The sequence below is a fragment of the Mirounga angustirostris genome, unplaced genomic scaffold (assembly GCF_029215605.1).
Source record: "Mirounga angustirostris isolate CCGP_5_RB_7025 unplaced genomic scaffold, mMirAng1.0.hap1 SCAF_7, whole genome shotgun sequence".
Lineage (NCBI taxonomy): Eukaryota > Metazoa > Chordata > Mammalia > Carnivora > Phocidae > Mirounga > Mirounga angustirostris.
This window is the reverse complement of record NW_026991715.1, coordinates 109,678,065-109,697,111: the sequence shown is the minus strand read 5'-3', so window position 1 is coordinate 109,697,111 and position 19,047 is coordinate 109,678,065. Positions and strand designations below refer to the sequence as shown.

The 19,047-nt window shown below is 42.0% G+C and overlaps 1 protein-coding gene across 4 annotated transcripts in view; it reads left to right on the top strand.

Moving 5' to 3' along the window:
- The window catches only part of GRIA1 (glutamate ionotropic receptor AMPA type subunit 1), a 296,889-nt gene that overhangs the window by 146,816 nt on the left and 131,026 nt on the right, over window positions 1-19,047 (top strand). For 3 of the 4 annotated variants that reach the window (XM_045887676.2, XM_045887659.2, XM_045887668.2), the window contains exons 3-5: window positions 5,741-5,980; window positions 9,779-9,963; window positions 14,846-14,899. In XM_045887676.2, the coding sequence (XP_045743632.1) occupies window positions 5,741-5,980; window positions 9,779-9,963; window positions 14,846-14,899 (479 nt within the window). The remainder of the gene's footprint in view (window positions 1-5,740; window positions 5,981-9,778; window positions 9,964-14,845; window positions 14,900-19,047) is intronic. The other variant, XM_045887684.2, reaches the window with a different exon arrangement.

Below are 19,047 nucleotides of genomic sequence, written 5' to 3'. Positions count from 1 at the left end.
CTCGCTCTGATTGTTGGACACATTCTGTTACTGAATCTTCTTGGAGGCAGAGACCTCGGAATCTGACACTCTGGCCAGGTTCCCTGAACATGCTGTGTCTTCTCTCTTTGCCAGGTCTTTGCAATGGCTGTTCTTTCTACCTGAAATATATTTTTAAATATATATATATATTTTTTTTTAATTTGGATATAGTTGACACACACTGTTACATTATTTTTAGGTGTGCAACATAGTGATTCAACTTCTCTGTACATTCTGCTGTCTCAACACAAATGTAGCTGCCATCTGTCACCCAACAACGCTGCTACAATGCCATTGACTATTCGCTATGCTGTGCCTTCCCCCCACCCCCAGATGCCCTTCATGCATGTGCAACAGCACCATGCCCCCTCTCCGGGCTGATTCCTGCTTATCTGTCAGCATCCACGCTGGCACCTCCTCTTGGAAGCCTTCTTTGAGGTCCCCAAAGGCTAGAGTTAGGTGTCCCTGCCTAAGGCTTGAACTCATCCCTGCCACAGTGCTCATACTGAAGTGTTACCACCTACTTAGTTGTCGGGCTCTCCCATGGTCAAGGTAACCATCCTTGATGTCAGGGCTTATCTCGTACGCCAGTGCATCTCCACTGCCTAACAAGCGGTGGATGTTAGATGTCCAGTCGTGGATGGATGGGCGGAAGGACAGACGGATGGAGAACAGATTATGTGTATATATGCTTTTCCTGATTTCCAGAGTTGACAGGGAGATGCCTCGAGTACATCACCCAGTTTTGTTTTATTTTAATATCCATAGACCCTAGTCCAATAATACACCTTTATCTGTGTCAGAGGAAGGCATGTGTGAGATGAGAGGATTTTCTAGAAACTGAAGCTGAGGTCGCCTGGGTGGCTCAGTTGGTTAAGTGACTGCCTTTGGCTCAGGTCATGATCCTGGAGTCCCAGGATCGAGTCCCGCATTGGGCTCCCTGCTCAGCGGGGAGTCTGCTTCTCCCTCTGACCCTCCTCCCTCTCGTGCTCTCTGTCTCTCATTCTCTCTCTCGCAAATAAATAAATAAAATCTTAAAAAAAAAAAAAAAAAAGAAACTGAGGCTGACCCAGGTACCAAGACTGTTTTTTACCAAACTTTCTGGGGAGGAAGGGACAGCACATCATAGAGGTGAAGAGCTCAAGCCCTGTGATCAGACTGGTGGAGCTCAGATCTCAGCTGGGCCTTGTACCAGTCCTGGGCCTCACTTTCCCCCTTGTAACCTGCCTCATAGGAGGAAGGGAGTCAATGTAAGGGAATGTCCTTGTAAGTGCTCAAATGTCAGCTCCTAATTATTACTGTCGGAGACATTTTATGCACCACTGCTGTCTTGAGTGGAGGGTACCACGCACAGTCCAGCCTACTCTGATTCAACAACAGAGTGAGTCTGAGAGAGAACAGTGCCCGGCAGAGTTCTGCTTCTGAAGGTGCCCACTTCTTCCTCCTGCTTGCTGTACATGACCGTGCAGTCCCCACCTCCAGCCCCTTTTCCGATTTGCCTCCTCTCACTCTCTATGGTGTAACCAACTCATACAGCAGGTTAGAATTGATTCTTACATAAAACTCAAGACTCTGGATGCATCTAGGTTTAGTGCTAGGAGTTTGCTACAATCAGATCCAAGAACTGAGAGCCTATACCTGCTTCTGGGGGTTGCTAAAAGTTTGACCAGCAAATAACTATAGTGTTGTCAATCGGTAAACATGTTTGAGTGAATTAGAATAGAATCTAGGATGTTGGCTCCTGAAGGGATCTTACATATTACAGAGTTCAAACCATGATTTTACAGATGGGAAAACTGAAGCCCAGGGAAAACGTGTGATTTGCTCAAGGTCACATAACTGCTGTGTTATGATAAAACCCAAAAGAACCCTCTGGGTCTTTTGGCATCTAGTTTAGTCCTTTTTTTTTTTTTTTTTTCTAACAAGACCACCTTATCTGTTCTGATTGAATATTTACTATGACAGATTCAAAGAAATGCCCTACAACTACTAAACGTATTTCTCAATATTTAACCAATGACTGCATTCTCCACAGGCCTTGGGCTACAGAGTGCCTCTCTCTCAATCTCTCTCTCTCTCTCTCTTTCTCTGTCTCTGCATGTCTCTCTGTCTATCTCTCTGTCTCTCTGTCTCTCTCTCTCTGTGGCCGCTCCTGCATGGTCAAAATGAGGAGCTAGCTTGCAGGTCAGATGCCAAGCGATTCTGAGGGTCAAGGTCCACTCACGTAAATCCAGGCCCAGCTACCTCCAAGCCATGTTCTTTTAGGGAGCTGTGGGTAAATGTACCCTCCTAGCCTTAGAGGATAAAGCACTCAGTTAAGGGAAGATAAATTTGAAGAGGGAAAATAGGGAGATCATTTGAAAGGGAAAAATTCCTGGCCTCTTGTGTGTCTAAGGATTTGATCACATGCACCAACTCCTATTTCTTACACCTCCATCTCCTCCTTTCCTCCTTTGCTTCTAAATTCTAGCAAGAAACACCAGCCATGAGGGCCGCAGAGGCCCAGCTGAAGGTGTGAAACCGAGTGGATGACATGAGGGAATAGATGTAGAATATAAGATTCATATCCCACAGGATAATATTTCATCACAGCGGAGGGAGAAGAAATCCTAAAAATACCATACAGAGCATATTATAATATTTTAACGGGTTTATATGCTCCCTCTATACACTTCACTCAGAAAGATGGATTGTGCTTTTTGACAAATCTATATTTAACATAGGGAGAATAATATACAATGTATGCTTCCTGGTGGAGAAATCCATATTTATAGAAATCTTGATTCTGGCAATTACAATAGATATTTTAAAGACAATGCCTATTGTCTGCTGCGAACAGATAGACTGTCCTCATTAGGGTGAAAGAGAAAACAGTCTGAGTGGGAAAGGATAAATAGCTACTTTAGAGGAGCCGGAGATCCAAGGTGACCCAGTAGTCATCTCTGTTTGGGCCCAGCTCCCCCTCATACCTTAAGTCATGTGGACCCTCTTATCAAACATTTATCATGCACTCATTCAGTAAATACTCATTTGCCCTACCATGTCCCAGGCACTATGCTGGCTTTGGGGCACAAGTGAAACCCCTGTTTTCCAGGATTAACATTGACCCAAGCACATACAAACAAGCAAAAAAAGGAAGTGGTTTCAGATAATAGGAAAGTCTGGGAAATAAGACAGTGTGATGTGACAGAGAGGCAGGTGTGGGGAGGCAGGTGAGGGGAGTCACTACCAAGAAGAGGTGATGAAGGAAGGCCCTTTGAGGGGGTGAGATTTGAGCTGAGATACAACTGCCGAAAAGGAGTGATGTAATGAGCACTGGGTGTTATACACAACTGATGAATTATTGAAACCCACGTCTGAAACTAACAATGTACTATGTGTTGGCTAATGGAATTTAAATTTTAAAAAAAGAGAAGAAAAAAGGAGTGATCATCGCAAACAGGTAAGGGAAGAGCCTGCAGGTAGAGGAAGGGAGCAGCGGCCGCAGAGTCTCAGGGCACAGTGAGCTCAGAGCCCTGGAGAACAGCTACCAAGGTCCCTGTGGCCACAGCAGGGAGCAAGGAGAGGGGTGTGAGGTGGGAGGGGTCTGGGGCACTGGTCATTCGGGCTCTGAGTTATGGTCAGAGGCTTCCTGTGTGCAATGAGAAACCTCAAAACTTTTGAGAGCTTTTGCACAAGGAAGGGAAATCGTGTTTTGTTTGTCTTGTTTTGTTTTTGCTTTTGTTAATTAAAAAGATCCCTCTTGCTTCGGGTAGAGAAGGGATTTCACTGCTGAAAACCATATGCCATAAGCCTAGAGTCCATGAGAACCACCTTCAGATACCAGGAGGGCCATGGAATGGATTAAGAGCAGCCATTCCATGAGATTCTGGTCTCAAAGAGTCATCAGTCAGTGGACTGGGCATCTAGAGAGGTCATGAGTGCCCACTAACTGCAGGTATGCAAGCAGATGTTAATGTACCAGCCCAGTTTCCTGTAGACAGTATTCTGGTTTTCAGTGGGAATCAGACAGATGACTTGTACAGTTCAGTTGCAATCTTTAAGAGATGAACTTTTAAGCCCATTAGCTCTAGGGACTGAATGGGAACTGAGACTCACAATAGACAACTGGGTACCGGTGGTTAGTTGCATTCTTCAGTGCAGCACAGCCCAGAGGATCTTCAATAACATGTTAAAAGTATTTGCCAACAAAGAATCCTGGGGACATACGGACTTGACAAAATCTGGGTTAAAGTTGAACAGGATTCCTCACAACCTTTTATGTAACTGGTATGCAACAGTTACCTCCAAGATGCAGACAAGGTATACACCATTTCCCAAATCTATTTGGCCAAAGAAGTCTTTTCTTTTTTAAGGAGCATTTTGTGGGACTAATGTTTCATGGAACACATTTGGGTGATGCTTATATAGGATAATTTGAGACCCCCACATACAAGGTAATGTAGTGTCATGGAAGCAGGTGATGTGCTAAAGAGAACAGACGGTCTAAGAGTACTAGGTTTTTCATCTTTAAAAAAAAAAAAAAAAAAACTGGTAATACCAAAGTCACAGGGTTGTAATGAGAACTGAACAGTCTAATATATGTGAAAGGACTGCAAAGTACCTGAAAATACTGTTACTGTGATGAGAATGATTCATCTCACAGTCCATATGAGCAGGGTAATTTCACGCCTTGGAGATGGCTTTAGGGTGGGTCACCTACTTCACTGGGGCAAAGACAATGAACCCTCATCCTAAAATGAGTTTAGTAGCTAACTGACATGAGGGAATAGATGTAGAATATAAGATTCATATCCCACAGGATAATATTTCATCACAGCAGAGGGAGAAGAAAACCTAAAAATACCATACAGAGCATATTATAAATTTTACTGAGGTTTGGCCTGGGGTTTGGCCCTGTGACTTTGGTTTTTTAATATTATGTTCTAACCAGCATGTAATAAACCATACACCGGGATTGGTAACTGCACTGGGATCTTACAAAATGGCTCCCATGGGGATGTTTACACAGCTAAACTATTACTATGTCTGATACACTGGGGGGCCTGAAAAATCAGCTAGCAGGATGTACAAACACAAAGTGAACATCGGCAGAGAAATGTACACTGAAAGCTAAGGGTAGACTGAGAATATCAACACTTATTTTCTAAACATGTGTCAGCAGCAAGCTGATAGACCTTCTTCCTATAACAACTTTTAATGCTTTGCCTTAAAGTGATGGGCAGTGTCATGGAAAGATGACTGGATTGAGGTTAAGATGTCTACCCAATTCAGATATGCCCTAGCTGTGCCATCTTAGACATGTTCAGTAACTTTCTGAGCCTTAGTTTCTCCCTTTAAAAAATGACTCATTCATCCCTCTTCTACATTAAGAAGGTCGTTGCACAGATAAAGTAAGAGAACATATGAAAATGGTTTGTGTATATTTATAATTGGTAAGCATGATAACATCTGGCATGGAATTGGTGCCTCCTAAACATTAGGTCAGACGGATGGGTGAGTGGGATGCACAGATAGGTAAAATGGATGGACAGTTGGATTAGAGTGGTAAGTTGGAAGGATGGATGGATAGATTGGTTGGATGGGTGGATGGCCAGATGATAGATGAAAGGAAGGATGATGAGCTGGGATGGATGAACTAGTGGATGGATTAGTTTTGGAGCCATCTACCAGCTTCCTTGCAGCATCTTCTATTAATCCTTCTCTTCTCCTCCTCCAGTCTGTTCCCAGTTCTCCAAAGGAGTCTACGCCATCTTTGGGTTTTATGAACGGAGAACTGTCAACATGCTGACCTCCTTCTGTGGGGCCCTCCATGTCTGCTTCATTACACCGAGCTTTCCCGTTGACACCTCCAATCAGTTCGTCCTTCAGCTGCGCCCTGAGCTGCAGGATGCTCTTATCAGCATCATCGACCATTACAAGTGGCAGAAATTTGTCTACATTTATGATGCCGACCGGGGTAAGCCAAGGGTTAGGGGAGGGAGACTGTTGAGAGATAGAGAGAAAATTGCCAGCAGGAAGGAGAATGATGCCTCCCTGCCTCATTGAAAAGCATGGGGGGAATGATCCAGAAATGCATTATTTCTATGGACTGATTTCTCGGTGGCTAATCTCCAACTCACAGAGTGGAAACACATCCTTTGAGAGAGTAATCCCCTTAACACACCATGCCACTCTACAGCTCAGCAAGCTTCCATGGCTCCTGAGTCCAGACTCAAAACCTAAGGGCCTCCTTTGAATGGCCCATGGCTCACAGTGTAGTTGTCAGGAGCACAGACTCTAGGGTCAGACAGATCTGGATCTAAATTCTATGTCTTATCCTCTCCAGCTCTTTGTCTTTGGGCAAGTTCTTTTATGCCTCAGTTTGACCATTTATGTTGAGGCTAAGATTTTCTATGCCTTCATTCCCTCATCTCTGTAATAAGATAAACCTAATTTCTGCCTCCTAAAGTTGCTGTGAGGATTGAATGAGATGACTAGAAAGTTCCTGTCAGTGCATGGGACATAAGTGCTCAGAGTCTTCCATATATGTTAGCTTTCATCATCATCACCATCATCATCACCACCTCTCTCTCCCTACCCTTCTAATTGTGCTTCCACTTACATTTTGAATTTTACATCATGTTTTCCAAATGTTTCCTTTGCTTTTTTTCTTCTCTGCATCTTTCATGCTGTTCCTCTTTTCTGGAATGCACTTGCTTTCCCAGATCTACATATGTGAATCCTCCCTTTCTTTTGCAGCCTGCTCAAACACTCTATTCCCTAATTCTGAAATGGGAACTATCCTCCTTTTTCTAATGCCTGTGGTGGTTGTACTGTACTCTCCTACCTTTCCCTTGAATACTAAATAGTCATCAGAACTGAGTCATTATTGGTATAAATAAATAAATGGATTATGCAAGGTCTGGAAACTGAGGCAGAGGAGTTTTGCCCTGAGTGAAGGGGAGGTTTTATTTGCAGGAAGGCCTAGTTTTACAGGAAGGCCTAGAAGACTTTAGAGTAGGAGGCTTGTGAGATCAACTTTGGGGGGCAGTGTTAAACAAGCATTATTCAATGAGGAGGAGCCAGCAGAAGAGACCAGAAACCCTCTGCTTTCTTCAATTTTCCCTCCCCTCTCCTTATTTTGAGGATTTTCCTTCTCAAACAGCAGTCATTGTGACGATTATACCCATAGAAGGGCTTTTTCAGGACAGCTTTACAGCATACTGAAGCTTGAGGCCTCAAAGTGGCAAACCTACTTCCCAGAACCCAGAAAAATGTAACTTTGATTATAGAGAATCACTTCTGTGGTTGGCAGAAACACCCATGCTCTTAAAGGACTCTGTCTGTCTCAGAAATCTGAGCTCAGATCTCTGCCATTTGCTATCTATGTGACCTTGGGCCAATGACTAAATCTCTCTGAGCTTCAATTTTCATATCTGCATATGAGATGTACCTCATAGGATTAAATAAACTGAAAACAAGAAAGCTAGTAGAATAGTGCTAGACACATAGTAAACTTGCAGTCAATGTGAGGTGTAAGTACACCAAATAGCTTGCACTGAAAAAGAAACAAAGATAAGAAGGCATACTTCTCCAAAGGAGACAGACACATGAAAAAATGTTCCACATCACTTGGCATCGGAGAAAAAATGTTCCACATCACTTGGCATCGGGGAAATACAAATCAAAACCACAAGGAGATACCACCTTACACCAGTTAGAATGGCAAAAATTAACAAGACAGGGAAGAAAAATGTTGGTGAGGACATGGAGAAAGGGGAACCCTCCTACACTGTTGGTGGGAATGCAAGCGGTGCAGCCACTTTGGAAAACAGTATGGAGGTTCCTCAAGAAGTTGAAAATAGAGCTACCATACGACCCAGCAATTGCACTACTGGATATTTACCTCAAAGATACAGACATAGTGAAAAGAAGGGGCACCTGCACCCCAATGTTCATAGCAGCAATGTCCACAGTAACCAAACTGTGGAAGGAGCCAAGATGCCCTTCAACAGATGAATGACTAAAAAAGATGTGGCTCATATATACAATGGAATATTACTCAGCCATCAGAAAAGATGAATACCTACCATTTACATCGAAATGCAGGGAACTGGAGGGTATTATGCTAAGTGAAATACGTCAATCAGAGAAAGACAATTATCATATGGTTTCACTCATATATGGAATATAAGTAATAGCACAGAGGATCATAGGGGAAGGGAAGGAAAACTGAATGGGAAGAAATCAGAGAGACAAACCATGAGAGACTCTTGACTCTGGGAAACAAACTGACAGTGGGGAAAGGGAGGTGGGTGGGGGGATGGGGTAACTGGGTGACGGGCATTAAGGAGGGCACGTGATATGATGAGCACTGAGTGTTACGCGTGACTAATTAATCATTAAACACTACATCAAAAACTGATGATGTACTATATGTTGGCTAATTGAATTTAAATAAATTTTTTTAAAAAGAAAAAAAAAAGGCATAACAGCATCAATCTAGAGATGATTCTTGAGGCCAGGCATCATACTGGTCACTGTGGGAGGGATTAGCAGGGTTACAAGGAAACAAATGATATATGTACAAAAGATTGATTAATAATGCAAGAGTGAAACAACCATCTGAAGTAGGCAGAAAAATGACCTCCATCTTCCCCCCCAAAGATGTCTCTGTTCTGAGAATTTTTGGAACCTGGAAATGTGTTATATTCAATGGCAAGAGGGATTAAGGTTACAGATGGAATATACACTGCTAATCCCTTGACCTTAGACAGATCATCTTGGATTCTTTACCTGGGCCCAGTGTAATCACAGGCGTTCTTCAGTGTGGAAGCTGGAGGCAGAAGAGTCAGTGTCAGAGGGTGATGTGTGAAAGACTTGACCAGTCACTGTTGGTTTTGAAGTCGGAAGGGGCCATAAACCGAGGAATGCAAGCAGCCTCGAGAAGTTGGAAAGGCAAGAAAATCTTCTCCTCTAGAACCTCCAGAGAGCAACACAGCCCCACTGACACATTGATTTTAGCTCAAGGAGATTCATTTCAAACTGACCTGTGGCAATATAAGATGATAAATGTGTGTTGTTTTAGACCCATGAGTTTGTGGTGATTTGTTACAGCAGCAGCAGGAAACTGAGACACGATTTATGTCTCAAAGATGAAACAAAGCTGCACTGAGTAATGGGCTCCTCTATCATTTAACTATAAATCAGAAGAGAATAATTTAATTCAATACACACTGATTGGATACCTACTATGGAAGAGGCAAAGTATCAGGTACTGAACATCCATAAATTTGAGAGTTATTAGGTGCCTATTTAGATGTCAGGTTGGCACACATTTAATAAGCAGCTACTAAATGCCCAATACTATTTATAAAACCCTTGCCATGTATCAGACATTCTTATTTAATCCTCATGATGACACCATGAGGTAGGCATCATTAACACCACCATTTTACCATTAAAGAAACTAAAGTTTGAAGAAGGTAAGTAGTCTTTACAGGGTCACTTAACCAATATATTGTATCTTCAGGATTTGAGCCTTTGGTTATATTTTTAATCACTAACACTACTGCTGGCTAAGTTCTAGAAACAGAAGCCCAAAAGAGACCTGCTGTCTGCCTTCAGTGAGCTCTGACTTGCTACGGTGGGAGAAAGCTGAGCTGAACGTGGTAGAGGAGCCGGTGGGGGGAGACAAGGGAGGTGGGTGCCGAGTGGAGGCGGGTTGGTACCTGCGTATCCTGATTGCCACTTCTCCGTCTTACCCAATTTCAAGGTCTGTCCGTCCTTCAGAAAGTCCTGGACACAGCTGCCGAGAAGAACTGGCAGGTGACAGCAGTCAACATTTTAACCACCACAGAGGAGGGATACCGGATGCTCTTTCAGGACCTGGAAAAGAAAAAGGAGAGGCTAGTGGTTGTGGACTGTGAATCAGAACGCCTCAATGCCATCTTGGGCCAGGTAGTGCATGCAGCAAAGGCTCAGAATGGGTGAGGGCAGGAGTTCAAGAGAGAGCCAGATGGCCTTTTGCCCCTTGGTGTTACAAAGAGAGCACTTGACTAGATGAGAAGGTGACTTCTTCCCCACCTTCTGTAATTTATACATTTTAATTCTGAATTTTTCTAAAATAGCACAAACAATGGGAGACTGGACCTAGGGGTTCAAATTGTTCTCAGATCAGTTGACCAAAAACTTACCTCCAGGGTTTCCCTTTATAGTGAAAAAGCAGATTGCATTGCATTTTAGAGTTTGTGAAGCACCATCACATGGGGAACACAGGCTATATATAGAGCCAGATTCCTGGGTTCAGCTCTGAGTTCCGTTACTCACTGGTCTAGCCATTGGCATCTCATCCATCCAGCCCACTGCCCTGTTTTAAGAGTTCAGGGAAGCAGCAAGCACCTCTCTACTGTTTCCTTAAATACACTCATGTGTATGAGAAATCCACTGATTGTACATTCTGTGAAAGGGCAATGTAACCGCAACAGTTTTTTGGCCAGAGGTCTCTAAGCCATGGTTCTTCCCATTCTTAGAATGAGAGCACGTACCCACTTCACAAGTAGCAGGCCTTCGTGTTGATCTCTTGTCTTTTTGACAAACTTACACTGTGTATCCAGGTGAACTAGCAAGAAAGTAGATTTGGCAATCATCCTTTAACAGTGCTATATAAGTACAGATGGTAGCTTTAGGTACAGAGCTTGTTGATGGCCTTTCAAGACCCTGGGACCCCCACCTGGAATCTCACCACCAGCTCAGCAACAGAACAGGGGAGATTTTGAAAATCAGGGATTGTTTAAGGCTTTAAGTATGTGTTCTACTAGTACCACAACGTATGGATCTGGCCTTCCCTCTTGGAAAGAGAAACCAGAAAAAATTGTTTCCATGAGATGGGCATTCTCTGGGCTGGACTCAAGGGATTTGAATGCTAGTTAAACAAGGCAGTATAGGGTAATGGTTAAGCACAGAAACCCTGCAGCCAGACTGGCTGCGAGTTAAACCCCAGCTCTAGTCTTTACTACCTCCATGACCTATGGCCAGGTTTTTAATCTTTCTTGTCTCAGATTCCTGATCTGTGAAATGGGCATAATAATAATTATAGCTTTCTTCAGAGGGCTCCTGTGAGAGTTAAAACAATCTATTCATGTAAAGCACTTAGAACAGAGCCTGCCCCACAGAAAGTGATATATGTAAGCCTTTGCCTAGTTTTACTATTTCTAGCACCACCTAGTACTACCTTCTTGAGTCACTTCCCTCTTTGGTCATAAGTGTTCTCATCTGTAAAATAGGAATGATGGCCCCTGTTCTACAGAGCTGAGAAAAAGATTGGATGAGATAGCAGTTGGAAGAAGTACTGAATGATAATTAGGTATTCTTAACAGACTGAGGACTAGGCCTTTGTTGTTCTGTAGTAGACAGTAACCGGTGCTACCATTTTCCGTGCTCTTGCCATATACCAGACACCATGCCAAGTCCTTCCCATGCATCACGCTACCTCATCTTCACATCTACTCTATAAAACCACTTCTATCATGTCCCCTAATTTATAAATGAAGAAACAAGGGACTATACTTGCCTGGGATTTCACAGCTAGCATGTTAGAAAAGCAAGAAGTCAAACCCATCTTAGTCTGACAGTGGGGCCCAACCTTCCTAAAAATGTAACTTTTCAGCCTCTGTTGTCTCTAGCCACTTCCTCTGTCAAAAGACAAACTTACGTTTTGTAAGGAAGTGACTTGTTTGTATGGGCATCTTAGATGTAGTATATTAACTCTTAACTTTTGGATTCTTCTCATTTGAAAAGCAAGACCAAAGAGCTGAATGGATCTTACAGATCACTTGATTTACCACATGCATTCACATTTTACAGATGGGATAACTGATGGTCACATTGGTTGACTTGCCTTGGGTTCAGAAAACTAGTTGGTAACAGTGATGAGTCTCGAATTTACATCTAATGGCTTATAGCCTGACATCTTGACATCATTCTAAACAATAGAACACTTGAATTGGGATCTTTTTGGTCTAATACAAATGTCCTGCCTAACCTAAGGTGGGAGATAGGGATTCTCAATTCCAGGTAGGGAATTGCCTGTCTCTGTCTCCAGCCCCCCAGCTAGAATACCAGCATTATGAGGGCAAGGATTTTTGCTTTATTTTCTTCTTTGTGGTATTCACAGTGCCTTAAACAGTGTTTGGTACCTTGTAGGTATTCAATCAATAATTTTGAGTGCCTGGAAAGAATAGGGAATCAATGAAGACTCTAGAAAAGATCCCAAATGTGAGATAGCTCTGAATATTTACAGGTAGTCATTGGCTGGATAAGAGCCATTAAGCGGGAGAGAAGGGCATGTAGGGAGGCCCAGAGGGTATGTGAGGGCTGGCGTTCATAGGTTGGCTTAGCGAGGATGCTACGTGTCTACTGGGAGACAGTGACTGTCACATGATTGAGACTATCCTTGGAAATAATTCTAAGGAGTTTAGGGTTTATTCCATAGAGAATCAGTGGAGAGTCAGTAAAGGTTTGTGAGCAAGGAACAGGGTTATTAGAATATAATGCTTTGTCAATATATTAGACACCAAATTATATAGTACAGTCATTAAGTTCAGAATGAGTTAAAGATGAGAGAGACCAGGATTAGGCCATCCATCACATCACCCTGCTTTACTGTCTTCATAGTGCTTCTCACTTGCTGAAATCTTATTCATTTATCTGTTTATATATTTACCATCTGTCTCCCTACTAAAACATCAGTTCAGCTTAGGGAGGGCACGAGGACCCTGCCTCACATGGCCACCAGTTGTCCCGCGCACATAGCATAGTGCTCAGCATATTGTCCCTGTTCAATAAATACCTGATGGTTGCATTAATTAACCAGAGAAGGTTTTACAGAGTAGTTGGGATTCGAGCTCAGCCATAAAGGTTATGAATAATCCGAAAGAATGGAAAAGGACATTCCAGACACAAGGATTATGAATTAAGGCAGCCCAGTGGAAATGAGCTTTGAGGAATAGGGTGAGCAAGGCTATGGGCTCCACATGAAATCATACAGTACCTTTATAACACCTCTCTCAGTTTGTAACCCTGGGGCATTCACCTCTTCATCTGTTTAGTGTGGGTCTTGTCCCAGTAAAGTGGGACCTCCAGGGAAGCGAGGACCATGCATGTCTCACTCCCCACTGTATTCACAGCATAGTGTGCAATACAGAATAAGCACTTAATAAATGTTTGTGAAAAGAAGGTAGGAAAGGAGGGAAGAGAGAGCAATGCGTTGGTAGGTGAAAAAAATGGGTGGGAAGGTTGGCATTATGTTGAACCGTATGAAATTGCTAATTTTTATTAACCCAAAGTCATCAATTTCATCTGTTTCTTATGTTTCAATCTGTAATTTCATCTTGCAGAGACTATTCTTATCCATTGCCTAAATGTGGTAGGTTTTGAAAGATCTCTTATTTGCTGTTTTATGTTTATTAGAAGCTAAATAGGTTTTTGGTGAAGGTATCTTATTATTGAAAGGGCAGCAAACCGTTTGACAAGAAGATGGAAAAGTAATGAAGAATTATTAATAAAACTATCATCCCAATAGTATTTGAGCTCTGTGGCCTGGAATTTCACAATCTAACCACTGTTTCAGAGCATTCGTTGAGTGTGCTTGCATTTAATTATTCCCTACATTAAAAATATATATATATATATGTGAGCCGCTATGCACATACATCCAATTAAGTAGATGTCTGAATGTGGATTTTAATAACCTTGAAAATTTATTCAGTTAGACAAGAACCCAAGTGCTTCTCATATGTTCTATGCCTTCTTGTAAGAGTGGAGGAGAGGCACTGAGCAGAATGTACTAACCCCAATTTCATGATTAAAAAATAAAGAAATAGATCAAGTTAACTTGCAGGCTGAGCTAGGGCTAAACCAAGGCCTATGCACTTAGCTGTTCCTTGGGTGGTGTGTCTGGCTGCCTGAGCAAACCTCTGGATAATTCATTCCACAAATATTTTTCCTGCCCACAAGGATTACAAAAGTCTGCACATTGAGGATGGAGGGGTTTGGGGGGATCCTGGCTCTTAATGATTAACCATAATTTGGTGTTACGTACAAAGACTCAACAACAGTCGGGTTCCTGTCTTGGCACTGCCGCAGGATCTAGGCAAATCATTTCTCCTCTCTAGGCCTGAACATCCCATCTGTACAGTGGAAGGTTGGACCATCTGATCCTGACATTCCCTTCTAACTTCCAGGTTGAATGGTCTGTTAATTCCTGGGTATCCAACTAGTTTAGGGAAGAAGGCACAATATTCAGGGAAAGAAGGAACCAGATCTGAATATGGTTCATGCAAGGAACTGAAGGTCAAGAACCTACCTATCTGACCCATCCACCCACACTCATCTATCCATCCATCCATCCAAGCAGCAGATATTGTCATTTTAGTGGCAGGGAATTCAACACAGCATAAGATTCACACCAGGAAAGAATCTCCATCCAGGGAAAGGCTTTATGGAAGAAGCAGTGAAATGAGCATTTCATCTGAATTTGGGGGGTTAGGATAACTCCTCTACCCCTAGTATCAGATAAAACTGATTTCAAGTCCTGCATCTGCCACTTAATAGGTGGGTAACCTTAGGGAGCTTATTTAGTCTCTCCATGCCTCAATTCCTCATCTGTAAAATGAGGGTATCCATAATGCCACCATCGCTGAATGGCTGTAATATTGTAATTTGAGTACTTAGGATAGGACGGGGCACATTGTAAGCACTCGGTGTTAGTTGCTATTATTATTGCTGTTGTAGCTTTAATTGCAAATCTGATTGATGAATCCCTTCCCGTTGTGTTTTGTAGATCATAAAGCTGGAGAAGAACGGCATCGGCTACCACTACATCCTTGCAAATCTGGTGAGTGCAATGCACTGCTGGTGTTCAGCTTATGCGTCTTTGCAAATATGGGCCCTACCTTGCTTCTGCAGCCCCCAGCTGATGGGAACTGCCTGGGTGGGAGAGGCAATTGAGAGCTGCAAAACTAAGCTTGCCTTTTCCCCTCCACATCCCCACTTGTCAAACCACAGCACCCTGTTGGTAAACCTTGCATCTTCCTTAGAAGAGAGGGTCATCACACTCACTGATATGAGGAATTCTTAATCTCAGGAAACAAAATGAGGGTTGCTGGAATGGTTGGGGGTGGGAGGGATGGGGTAGCGGGGTGATAGACATTGGGGAGGGTATGCGCTATGGTGAATGCTGTGAATTGTGTAAGACTGATGAATCACAGACCTGTACCTCTGAAACAAATAATACATTATATGTTAAAAAAAAAAAAAAGAAGAAGAAGAAGCAGCTAGCAGGAGGGGAAGAATGAAGGGGGGGAAATCGGCGGGGGGAGACGAACCATGAGAGACTATGGACTCTGAAAAACAAACTGAGGGTTCTAGAGGGGAGGGTGGTGGGGGGATGCGATAGCCTGGTGATGGGTATTAAAGAGGGCACGTTCTGCATGGAGCACTGGGTGTTATGCACAAACAATGAATCATGGAACACTACATCAAAAACTAATGATGTAATGTATGGTGATTAACATAACAATAAAAAATTAAAATAAAATTTAAAAAAAGAAGAGAAGGTCATCACAACTGTAGATTGAATCAGCTCTGCCCCTTGACAATAAGGACAAAACTGGCCCATCTTTGAATGGACACAAGGTATTTCCACCCCACTATTTTTGACCCTCTATTTTGATACCAGTGATAGTTTTACTGTTTATAAGTACAAACATTGGAATCACAACAATCCTAGGATTGACAGATCTTTAACCAGAAGCAGTTTTCCAATATGAATAATATTATGTCAATTTAGTTTTTATTCACTTTTCTATGTGGTATAGATTAAGCCTGTCTTCTTAAAAAAATTTGTTTCATTTTAATGTATTGCAGTTCTTTTATTGGGCACAATTATTTTCAGTGTTGTGAAGATTTGAGTCATCAAACAATTTTTATTCACATTAGATTTTACCTAATAACATGTCATTATGAATTTTCTTTTGTGGCCATTATTTCTGGCAATTCTATTTTTCCTGGGTCATGTTTTGACCACCTACCTTTTTTTATCATGGAGTGTGATTCTTCCAGAATTTCTTCCAAAGCCAAATGTAATTTTATTTTGCCTTTAGTCCCATTGTTTACATTTTTAAAAGAGCTTCATGGTGATATATTCATATACCATATTGTTCATCCATATAAAGTATACGATTCATTGCTTTTTAGTATAGTCACAGAATTATGAAACCATCACCACAATCTAACTTTAAAATTTTTCATCATCCCAAAAAAGAAACCCCATACCCACCAGCACTCACTCCTCATTGCTCTCCAAACTCCTACCCCCAGCCCTAGGCAACTAGCAATTTACTTTTTAAGTATTTGCATATTCAGACATTAAGTGGAATCATATAATATATGCTCCTTTGTGACTGGCTTCTTTCACTTAGCCTCATGTTTTCAAAGTTCATCCATATTGTAGCATGTATAGTACTTTGCTCCTTTCCATTGCCAAATAATATTCTATTATATGGCTATACTGCATTTTGCTAATCCATTCATTGGTTGATAAACATTTGGGTGGTTTTCACTTTTTAACTATTACAAATAAAGCTGCTATGAAATTTAGGTACAACCTTTTCTCTTGTGTATATACCTAGGAGTGGAATTGATGGGTTATATGGTAACTCTGTGTTTAACATCTTGAGGAACTCCAAAATTACTTTCCAAAGTGGATATATCTCCCAACAAATCAATAATAAATTTTTATATTGACTAAAATATTTCAATCAATAACACATTTTGCCAATGTGACAATTTGGGCAATTATCGGTTTTCCCTAATGGTAGCCTTTTCTACAGAGTTTCCATGTTATCCTGGCTTGTCTTTGCAATTTTCTGTTTCCATCAAGATGTGATTTTTCAATTTTTATTTATAACAAAGTATATCATGTTAGTTTTAGGCATGTTATTTGGTGTTGATTATTTATGAGTAGCATTAATAATTAATGGAACAAAAGATTGCTATTTTCTACTTATTTTTGGAACAAAGGTCATTAGTAGAACAAAGGCACAGGGTCTGGCTATATGTAAAGGTCAAAATTGCAAGATCAAAACATGGGACCAAAACATGCTGCCTAATCCTTAAATTCTATTACTCTTTCTGACCCAATCTCCATTCTTAAACAGGTCCCTGCCTAAACCTTTCCCTTCAAAACTTCCTTGCCTTGGCTGTCCCAGTATTTCAGGCTCAGGACTAGAAATGAGAAGGACTCACTGAAATAGGTTAATTTAGACCCAGATGTTAATAGCTAAATATGTTATATTTCTCAAAGGTATTTGCCTTTTAAATGGCAGGTTGTTCTCCAGAGACTTTCAGGGAACAAGAGCCTCACCCTAAAAAAAAAATTTGCAAAGATAGAATTTTTGACATTGTAATGAAGCAGATTTGACATCCCTCAGATCCCAGCTCCTTAGTGCTGGAAGGGACTTTGGAAATCAATGTCATCTCAGTCTCCTTTACTTGTAGAGAAACAAAACCAGCAAGGTGGTGTGGCCGGGGGCACACAGCAAGGCAGGGGTAGAGCTAGGCCTAGCACCAAGGTTAGTAGGCAGCATCCAGTGCCATATGCACTGTTCTAGCATGCCTCACCCTACAGACTGTGTGAGCACCCTGCTGCTTGAGAATACACAGAACAACCGTGGGGGCACGCGTAATCACCTCTCTAGGGTAAGATAGAAATTACATCTCAATGGCCTTGGAGCCAGGGAAAGACCCTAGATAATTAAATTGCCAGCCTCCATCTGTTGCCAAGTGACCCCTTGGTCACAGCATCACCGAGTCAGCCCCTTGGGCTTCTGTATCCTTCTGATCTGCATTCTTCTTCTTCTGACCTAATGAGCTCTCAAATCCTTACAACTTCCAGCTAATAGGATGCAAATTGCATATACCATCCAAATACAAAAGACTTGCATGTTCCAATAGATTAGTTGATAATTAGGCTTCAAATTACTAATTAATTCAGTTCGAAACATAGGCGAGTATGTGGTGTGTGTTTTTCTTCCCCCTTCAGAGAAATAACGCAATTTATGAGATGATAATTTTTAGAAATTCCACCACATAATTAGCCTGCTGCCGCATGGAACTGACCCCCCCCTTCAGAGTGTTTGTGATTAGGGTGTAATTATAGAGTTAGAAACCAAGGAAGCTTTTGAAAGTTTTAACAAAAGGAGGGAGCTACACTTTTATTTTACAGTCCTTTCTTCACAAGAGAAATGGAATGCATGAGCTTGGAAGTAGCCAACAGCATTTTTCTAAAAGATCGCTTTGGAAGGATTCAAATAGGCAGCTTTGGGGGGCTGCTGGAAGAGAGGAGGGAAGGAGACTGTGGGTCAGAGAGGAGAGCTTTATGGACAGGGAGTAAAAACAACCCTGAACCCTCCCTGCCCCCCACCCCCTCTTTTTGTCCAGACACTACCCTTAGCCAGCTCTGTGATCTTGGGCAACTCTCCACCCCTCAGTTTCCTTATCCATCAACTGGGAATGACAGTGCCTGATCTGTATGCTTATAGTATTACCGGGAAGATCAAAGATGTTGCTGAATGTCACCATGTTTTGGAAAGTTAAACACTGGTCTGCATAGGTGGGGGATTCTTACTACATATACTAGATCTACCCATCTGTACATCACATATTGTGTGTGTATATGTATGTATATATACACACACACACATACATATGCTTATTTATGTATTCATATTTTATATACAATAGGATAGATGTATTTATATTTCTATGACACTGGTATGTCCATAAAGTGTACCTGAACCTTGCAGAAACTCGAGAACTCTACCATTCTTTCTTCTATTATTTTTAAAGAGCATGAGTGGTGGGAGGAGGGGCAGTCAGAGGGAGAGAGAGAATCCCAAGCAGGCTCCATGCCCAGCACAGAGCCCGACGCAGGGCTCAATCTCACAACTCCAAGACCATGACCTGAGCCAAAATCAGCAATCA